General features: G+C 39.0%; 1 protein-coding gene and 1 long non-coding RNA gene across 2 annotated transcripts; one reads left to right on the top strand and one right to left on the bottom strand.

The window, feature by feature from the left end:
- Positions 1–79: 79 nt before the first annotated feature.
- LOC122309723 (cysteine protease RD19A-like) lies at positions 80–2,703 on the bottom strand. Its single transcript, XM_043123319.1, has 4 exons — positions 2,008–2,703; positions 1,618–1,737; positions 691–937; positions 80–563 (listed from the first exon to the last, which is right to left on the bottom strand). The coding sequence occupies exons 1-4, from the start codon at positions 2,539–2,541 to the stop codon at positions 265–267; spliced, it is 1,200 nt and encodes a 399-aa protein (XP_042979253.1). The 5' UTR covers positions 2,542–2,703; the 3' UTR covers positions 80–264.
- A 1,851-nt stretch (positions 2,704–4,554) lies between these two features.
- On the top strand, positions 4,555–6,270 carry LOC122311491. The gene is made up of 2 exons (XR_006242801.1): positions 4,555–5,669; positions 5,850–6,270. It is a non-coding gene; the product is annotated as an uncharacterized LOC122311491 (long non-coding RNA).
- The last annotated feature ends 3,099 nt before the right edge of the window (positions 6,271–9,369 follow it).

Here is a 9,369-nt window from a genome sequence, read left to right as displayed (position 1 = left end):
AAACTCCTGGGGAATCAAATAGGAAGGCCTAGACAGTATGGAGCTGTAGGCGCTTCTGAATATAGGACTGGGAACTTCATGATAGAGAGAGTCTGAAGAACTTGCATTAAAACATTTAACAATTGCCTTAATACACCCGATGACATACTTCAGTATGATGTAACTGAAGTTTTTTGGAGAATTCGAGTAAATTGTCAAGGACATAAGTTAACATATGAGTGCCACATCCCTTTTATATACAGACATATGGGGCGATGAACATGACTAGAATTCACTCTCTACTGACAACTGTGAAGAAGTTTGCACTGCAGCAACTGTCGAGACCATGGAGTCCACTCCACAGATATTGCGACCCCTGCAGATTTTATAGAACCCATTCTCTCCCCAGTTTTCACCCCATGAGTTCTTGATGATCCAGTATGGCTTCTCTTTCATTCGGATAGGAGCATACCCAGCTGCCCCATACCCCACCAGTAACACCCCATGATCCTGCCTCTTTGAGCATATGTACGGGCACGAAACGCCCCCTACATATGTCTGCATGAACACCGCATTGATAGCCACTGCATTGAAGTAAATCAGGGATTCAACGATTAGAGCCCATTCTCATAAATGATATATGAATGCTGGTAATAAAATGTTCGATGCCCATCTAAACACCAAAAAAATATGATGACAGAAGTCAATCACCTGCAAGAGGGCCATTTTTCACAAGATTGGCAGCGATTTGATCTTCATCGAGGGAAACGACACTGAAGTTGGCAACTGATGCTGCAATCCTGCTCTTGTCAAATTTGCAGGTCCCACGATCGGTACCTTTGTAAGGATAGTCCTCCTCTCGCATAAGTCCACCAGCTTTAAGTGTGTACTCAAAGGCACTATTCATCAACCCACCATTACACCCAGAATCGCATGAACGTGGTTCCTCTGGATCACACTGCAGAGTGACACAGCTCAAATTAGAAAATAAGCATAAAAGAGTTTTATCCATAGTTGCAGAAGAGTCGGTGTAAGTTTGAAAATAAGATACACCGGGGGGGGGGGGGGGGGGGGGGGGGGGTGGAATGTTGATGAAATCTCTCTCTGCCAAATTCAATCGAAAATATGCATACGCAAGCATAAACATCCAAGAGGGATTGTGTTGATGATAAACATCAAGTTCTTTTTTTAAGTGGCCTTACATATATACAAGCAACTCTTGTTACGAGAATGTAGTATCATGTTTACCTGACAAAATATTGGTATCAACAGTAGCATGCCAAATTCAGAAAAACATTCCTCCATTCATGCATGCATTGAGCAACATGAATCGTGAAATTTTCTGAACTAACTAATTTTGAATGCGATCAAGTTTTCTAAATTGTCACCATTAAGTTATTAACAGAACATGAACATTTTCCAGTCACTCGTGAACACATCACTGTACTTCAGCATCACTCCTGAACACATCACTTCAGCGTCAACAATCCAGTAAATCCAGTTGACATAACACTAGATTATGCCAATGACCGACTTCTCATGCTAATTTTTTTCTAATGAAGGGAGAGAGAGAGAGAGAGAGAGAGAGAGAGAGAGAGAGAGAGAGAGAGAGAGAGAGAGAGAGAGAGAGAGCCAAACCTCATGATCGCAATCCACAAGCTGTTGCTCGCTGAGACTAACAAGCTTCCCCGTGGCAAGGAAGTTAGCACCTTCCAAGGCACCAGTCGAGCTGAAACTCCAGCATGATCCGCACGAACCCTGTTCCCTCACAACCATCAAAATTAACAAATCGATAAAAATTACCATCAATTCATTTACAACCAAATTCAACACTAATGATACCAACTTCCCATGTATAAACTTCAAAGAATATAAAATCAGGTATATGATTATTGCTAACTTTGAAATTTAAAAGATAGCATTTTAAAAAATATATATAATTAAAATATAAAACTCGTTTCATCAAAACTAATCTTGAATAATCTGATAACTAAAAAGAATTTTAAAAATATTAATAAAATATTATACCTGATTTTTTACGGGGGCAACAGCTCCATGATCTCTCCAGTCAAAATCGGTGGGAAGCTCATCGGTCGGCAAAATCGGGGCCTTGTTGGCATCGGAGGGCAGCCTGAGGCGACTCCTGAGACCCAAGAAATCCCTTCGGAACTCGTACGGGGTCAAATCGGAAAACTGAGTCACGCCGTGAGTGGCCGACGGGTCCAGACTCTGGTGGCGACGAGCTCGGCGCAAGTTAGCCTTGAACACGTTGAACCTATGGTCATGTTCCTCCTTCGACTTGTACGACTTACCGAACCTCCGCTTGAAGAGTTCGAAGTGGTGCTCCGCGCCCAGCCGGGGGTCGTTCAGGTTCTCGGTGCCATCAACAACCTGCCGTATTAGGTGTTCGGGATCTTCGGATTCTTCAGAGATAACATTTTCCAACACCTTATCCGACGTCATCAAGACTTGAACAGGATCCTCCACCACATGCGACGTCGCCGCAATGGCGACGACGAAAAATAAGCAAAGGAGAGAGAAGAGAGAGAAACGACGATCCATTGGTTCAGACTTCAGGGACAGACGGACAGACAGGCGGAGTTGCCGAGTTGGTATTGGGCTATTGGGGGAAGTTTGGTCGGTACTCTTTTATAATCAGGGTCCTCGGAAGGGGGGGATCTAATGTTGTGTCTTCCGAAAAACCCAATCCATATCGACCGCTGAATATAGGGACCCACATTGGGTAACGGATAAGATCTCCTAAGTTATTATGCAAGACGAGTCGTAGACGATACACCCGAGGTGGCGTTTGACGAGGGATGTGGTTTGCTTACGCAGGAGGTAATGACGGGGGAGTCCACATAAAGATGACACGTGTCGTGTAAGGAGTGTTGTTGTTGTTAGGTTTCTCCTAGTCGTAGCTGGGAAATAAGGAAACACTTGGCTTCTGTGACGATTTTGCTGAGCGATACATCCGAGTGTGAGTGTCGGGTTGGATTTAAGGAACCAAGTTGTTTTGACGGATTTGTCTGTTTTACGTCCATTTATTCATGAAAAAATCTAGTTAGTAATATATCCATCAGTTTAATATGTTTAGTTAAAAAATATATTTTATTAAAAATAATATTAATTTAAATTTTAAATATAAAAAAATTAATATTAATACGTAAATAAGTATACGATTTTATTTATATATAACAAAATTTTTAATTTATTTTTCTTTTTTTTTTTTTTTGTTTTTTGTCATAATTTATGAAAGCTTTTAATACAGAATTGAATCCATAATGTGCGAGTTAACCATTCGTGTTAAATTGATCCTGTAATCACTAGATTGGACCCATAGATTGTAACGTATAATATGCCATAGAGTAAAATGCTGGGATTGATATTATCATTCAATGCAACAACATTGAACTTCACGCCTCTCTACAAAAAGTTATAAAGTCAACAATGGAGAAGTGCCGCAACAAGAAGGAAAATTCTATACATAAAAAGAATTTTTATAATTCTTTATATGACTATATTTTAAATGAAGAGTTTGTTTTTTTTTTAATTTTATAAAATAGTTTATAAAAATAATATCATTTTAAAATATAGTTGTAAAAAAGTTTATGCGTGTATCATTACTCCAACAAGAATAATAATATTTGGTTAAGTTTCGTGTACCTTAAGTCAAAGACGTAAGATGTAAATCCTATGATAGTATACCGTGTGTATACACGAGGCAGAAATTGCAAAGTATACATGTTTTCTATTAATAAGTTCGGTTGCAAATTGATATCTAGAAAATAAAAAGATGACTAAACTTGGTATATTTGGCTAAGATCATTTTTTCATTAACTTATGCCCCTTTAAATTAATTCTTAATAATAACATTGAAACTCCATCCAATATAAATAGAATAATGCTAGGAATAAATTCCAAATAAGCAAATGACTTTTATAAAAATGTGAAACCCACTCAAAAAGTAAGATTTTTTTTTAAAAATTTTTTTATAGTTAAATTTTGTATTTTATAAAAAACTTATGTAGTAGAGTTTACAAATCATTCCTGATATGGAGATAGTGCCTTACTCAACTTGGTAGAATTGGGCCTCAGTTGAATCAGATTGGTTTGGGTCCTGAACTGAAGCCCTTCTAGAAGCCGCTAACTGACGATGGGCCTTTCATGACACCCAAAACAATCATGGTACGCAGTAAATCTGACATTGTGATTAGTATTTGCATGAGAATTTCGTATATATATTTTTTAGAAAAGTCTAGTTGTAAGTAGGGCTGTTCATCCGGGCCGGATTATACCGGATTCCGGTTCCGGTTTTCGGCCCGGGTTAAATCCGGGCCGGAACCCGGATTTAAAATACCGGATTAATCCGGTTCGGGTACCGGATTTTATAAACGAAAAAAACCCTAATTCTACCCGCCGCCCCCCCCCCCCCCCCCCGAGACCCATTTCAGATCGATCCCTCTCTCTCTCACTCTCTCTCTCTCTCTTCTCTGCTCTGCGAGTGCTTCGCCTCCCTCCCCCAGTTTCCTCTCTCTCTCTCTCTCTCTCTCTCTCTCTCTCTCTCTCTCTCTCTGTTGTTCTGTTGTTCGATTGGTTCCAATTGGTTGTGGGTTTCGTCTCAGTTGATGACGGCTTAAGCTCGAGGGTGGTCCTACGGCTTAAGCTCGAGGGTTGTGAGTTATCAAACCGATGGCTTAAGCTCGAGGGTTGTGGATTTATCTTTTTTTTTTTTTTTGTTTTTTTATCTTTTTTTTTGTTTACTTCAAGTGTTGTTCAATCTCCACCTCTAAATGGAGATCTAAATGTTAGATCTGGATTTCTAGAATCTTAGAGAATATTTTTGTGGATTTATAAGAAAAGGAGGGCCGTTTGGAGCACCCGATTTCTGTCAAACATATAGATGGGTTTGAGCTATGGCTACGCTATTTTATTCTTTATGTTCTCTTCTGCTTATCAATTTTATTCTTTGTGGGTCAGATCTGTGCTAGCATACGTATTTTTTGTTAGTCAATATTTTTTTGTGTTGATCCTCTTGTTGGTAGATGCCTTAGGATCTTCTATTACTTGGGTCTTCACTGAATGATGCTTATTTGCTGTAATATTGAGGGTAATGCCCTTGAACCTACGAAACATGCTGAATATCATATGATTCTTTGTTGAACTGGATTGTTTTGTTAGTATAGAAGTAATGGGAGTATATTGTTGAAAGTATAACATTTGTGTAGAAAATGAAAAGGGGAAGAATCTTTGGTAGATCTGGGTTTCTTGTGATTTTGTTAAACACGTATAAAGTATAAGCTGTTATTTTGATTGATCTGGGTTTTTTTTTTTTTTTTTTTTTTTTTCTGTTAAACATGGGTATAAAGAGAGTGGGGTTTTTTTTTTTTTGGGTTGTTTTTTGAATCGTGGAGATGTTTTAGGAAAGGAAAACAGATTCTCAGGAAAGGTTGAGCAAATTAAGTCCTTTCAGATTCCCCCCCACTTCTGGAATTTCTCCATCAAATCTGTTGTTCGAGAGATCAATAACTACTAAGAAATCAGGGACTCTATCATATAGTGTATCCATGCCTTTGATGATCATTGTCATTGAGTAAGAGTGGCGACGGCTCATTCTTTCTCCTTCAAGTGTCACTACAGTATGGCTTTCCTCCACGTACTTTAAGCTCTCAGCATCGACGATTTGAGAGGTCAATGATTTGCATGGCTTGTTATCTTGCTCTCGTTCTCTAGTTTTTATGTGTAGTATTGAAAAAGAAAACTAATAGATTTATCATTTCTTTTTATTTGGAGATCAGACAATAGTTGATTAGATCTCGTTTGCATTTATTAGGTGTTGCTAATATGCTTCTTTAACATTTCAATTTCAGATGAAGTTATAAAAGGATGGGATGAAGGGGTCGCGACCATGAAGAAGGGTGAGAGAGCAATCTTCACAATACCACCAAACTTAGCCTATGGGGAACTCGGCTCTCCACCCCTGATTTCTCCCAATTCAATTCTCATTTTTGATATTGAAATGTTGTATTGACCACTATCAGAGACATAACTGGTGATCAAGTGCTAGGTAATATTGACAGTGTTAGGAGAGTTTTTCTTTTGTTAAACATGAAAAACAGAAACTAAAATACAGTAATGCATCATTGAAGTTGTTTTGATAAGAACAAACTACAATCTTGCTAAGCTTTGCTATTAACTTGTTAACAAACCCCAAGTTGCTGTTTTAGCTTGGAAGGATGATGGTCTGTAGTTCCTATCTTCATTGTATATATCAGTGTGAAGCTTTTGGAATTTCTATTTTTTAGATGCATTTATTTAAAAAGATAATAAGTTTTCTGTATTAAAAAAAAATAGTTTTTCAAATGTAATGGAATATAGGCTTTAGATCTTTTTTAAAAAAATTGCTTTACAACATCTTTTTTGGAACAAAATTTAGTAGTATATAGCCTTAAAAAAAAAAAAAAAAAAATCCGGGTACAGCCCGGTACCCGGATTTCTGGGTTATAAAAATCCGGATTCATCCGGGTTTCGGACCGGGTCATGACCCGGATATATCCGGGCCGGAACCCGGTCCGGATTTGGACTCCGGATTCCGGGCCGGGTATATCCGGATACCCGGTCCGAAACCCGGATGAACAGCCCTAGTTGTAAGTACATTTATATATTAATATATGCATTAATTTATTATAATTGGTTAAAAAGTAAATTTTATTAAAAATAATATTAATTTAAATTTTAAATATAAAATAATCAATATTAGTACGTAAGTTTATACGTAACTTTGTTAGCATACAGCAAAACTCACTCATTTCTTTCGCGTAAAGTAAAATGGGTAAGATTGACGACAGTGTACACGGAATACGAAGAGAGAGATGCCTACTTGCAGGAACTAGAGTGTGAATTGTGAGAGGGAAAGCAGTGAGGATGGCCCATAGAAAGAAAGCGTTGACTAGAGACTATAGAGAATAATAAAACGGGTGGCGCACAGAAAGCAGTGCCCCAAGTCCATGAATGTTGCGTGGGTGTTGAAGAAATCACATTCCTTCCCACTCAATGAATGGACGGACTATCCTGATTGCCACCATTCACAAGGCAAGCAACAGTCTGACCTTCCTGCTCATGATTTACTTCGGATATCAGTATTTCCAAGAAGGTATATCCTCTAACATATCTAAGAAGGCAGTCAATATTGATAGCATACATAGTCATCCCAACATTTGAAAATAGGTTCAATTGTCTAAACTATTTTAAAGTGAGACCAACTCATCCCAACATTTGAAAATAGGTTCAATTTATAAGGGAAGACTCCTCAAATCAAGCAAACCAAGATCAAGATCACAAGACCCGAATCATAGGCTGAAAGTATGCAAGAAAATATTCTGTAATAGCTAGAAAAATCTTGAGTAAATGTTCTGTAAATTGTAGGCTTAAATTTAGCCTTCTTTCTTAAACTAGAACATAGACACTTGTATATATTTTTGATGAAATCAATAGCAATGTGTGTGGTGTTTTTCACTCAATAGAATTTAAAACTTTCTATATTCATAGTTTTAAATCTCATCATGGTATCAGGAGAGCCATCCTCCACCGAGAATTCGATCCCCCAATCTGAAAATACCCATAACCTGATCACCCACCCAATCTCTCCAACAGAAATCCCTCTCATTGCTCTCAATATTTCTTCCCAAATCAATGAAAAACTCACACCCTCCACCTTTCCTCAATGGCGTGCCCAATTCAAAGCTCTACTCATCGGCTATAATCTCATTGATTATGTTACCGGTGATAAGCTCTGCCCTAACCTTCATGACTCCACCACTTCCGCTCACCACAGAACTCACTGGATAAGACAAGATAAACTTATCCTAAGTGCCATTCTGGCCTCCACAACCACCACCATAACCCCATTCATTTTCATTGCCAAAACCTCCCAAGAAGCATGGCAAAAATTGCACACAATGTACGCTAGCAGATCTCGGACTCGTGCCATGCAACTTAAAGAGGAACTTACTCTGATCAAGAAGGGAAGCCAAACGGTTCAAGAGTACCTGCACACCGTTAAATCCCTCGCAGATGAAATCTCCCTCATCGATCATCCCATCTCTGCAGATGATTTAACGCTTTACATCCTCAATGGCCTGGGTGCTGATTTCCGTGAGATTGCTGCCCCTATTCGTGCTCGGGAATGTCCACTCACCTTTGAGGAGTTACATGATCTTCTCGTGGGTCATGATGCATATCTACGCCGTCTTGAAGTCTCCTCTCAGCAGCTAGTAGCATCGGCCAACTACTCTAATCGCCGATCGGGTTCTGGTTCCTTCTCTGGAAATCATCAATCTAAGGGCTTCTCCAAACCGAACGGGTCTGATCGCAATAATGGTGCCTCACAACATGCCAACTCCTCAGCCCAGTACCGAAACAGCAATGGCCCACGTGACAATTGGAAGACCAAGCCCAATGGCCAGCGGCGTTACACACCAAAGTGCCAACTTTGTGACCAGTTGGGTCACACGGCCAAATATTGCCCTCGTGTTCAATTTCCTGGAGCAACGGCAAACTGTGTTTCAACTTCACCAGCCCAAGAAACAAATTGGCTTATAGATTCGGCAGCCTCTCACAATATCACTGGAGATTTGGCTAAATTATCCGTTCATTCTGAATATGATGGCACGGACGAGGTTGTCATTGGTGATGGTTCAGGTTTGCATGTCTCTCACATTGGTTCATTGGTTCTCCACACACCCACACGAACTTTTCATTTAAATGATACCCTTTGTGTTCCAAATATACAAAAAAATCTTATTTCCGTCCATAATTTTACCACTCACAATAATGTTTTTGTGGAGTTTCATCCTCTTTTTTTTCTTGTTAAGGATCAGACCACGGGGGCGGTTCTACTCAAAGGTGCGTGTGAAAACGGTGTTTACACCCTTCCGGAGTCAATGGTGAAATCTTCTCAAAAAATGGTTGCCAACGTGCATGAAAGGACCTCCGTTGATGGGTGGCACAAACGTCTTGGACATCCATCTAATAAAATTGTCCAACAGCTTGTCAACTCTTTTTCTCTTCCAATAAAAACCGAGGATCATGTTTCTCATCTTTGTAATTCTTGTTCCATTAATAAAGCCCACAAACTTCCATTTCGGAAAAATAGTCTTCAAAGTCATGCTCCTCTTGACTTAATCTATACTGATGTTTGGGGACCCTCCAATTCTATTGGCCTTGATGGATCACGCTATTATCTCATTTTGGTTGATCATTTTACAAAATACATTTGGTTCTATCCTATGGAAACAAAATCTGGTGTTAGCACAATATTTCCTCAATTTAAACATCTTGTTGAAACCAGATTTCAATCCAAAATAAAAACCATTTATTCGGATAACGGTG

This window comes from Carya illinoinensis, chromosome 5 (genome assembly GCF_018687715.1).
Source record: "Carya illinoinensis cultivar Pawnee chromosome 5, C.illinoinensisPawnee_v1, whole genome shotgun sequence".
Classification (NCBI taxonomy): Eukaryota; Viridiplantae; Streptophyta; class Magnoliopsida; order Fagales; family Juglandaceae; genus Carya; species Carya illinoinensis.
This window is presented reverse-complemented; position numbering and strand designations above follow the sequence as displayed.

Bases quoted from the DNA above. Each gene is read 5' to 3' on its own strand.
- LOC122309723 (XM_043123319.1), bottom strand. From the start codon at position 2,541: ATGGATCGTCGTTTCTCTCTCTTCTCTCTCCTTTGCTTATTTTTCGTC. The intron at 1,738-2,007 runs GTATAATATTTT...GTGAGGGAACAG, and splicing joins TTGCCCCCGTAAAAAATCAG to GGTTCGTGCGGATCATGCTG. The intron at 564-690 runs GTGATTGACTTC...ACTTCAATGCAG, and splicing joins GAAAAATGGCCCTCTTGCAG to TGGCTATCAATGCGGTGTTC.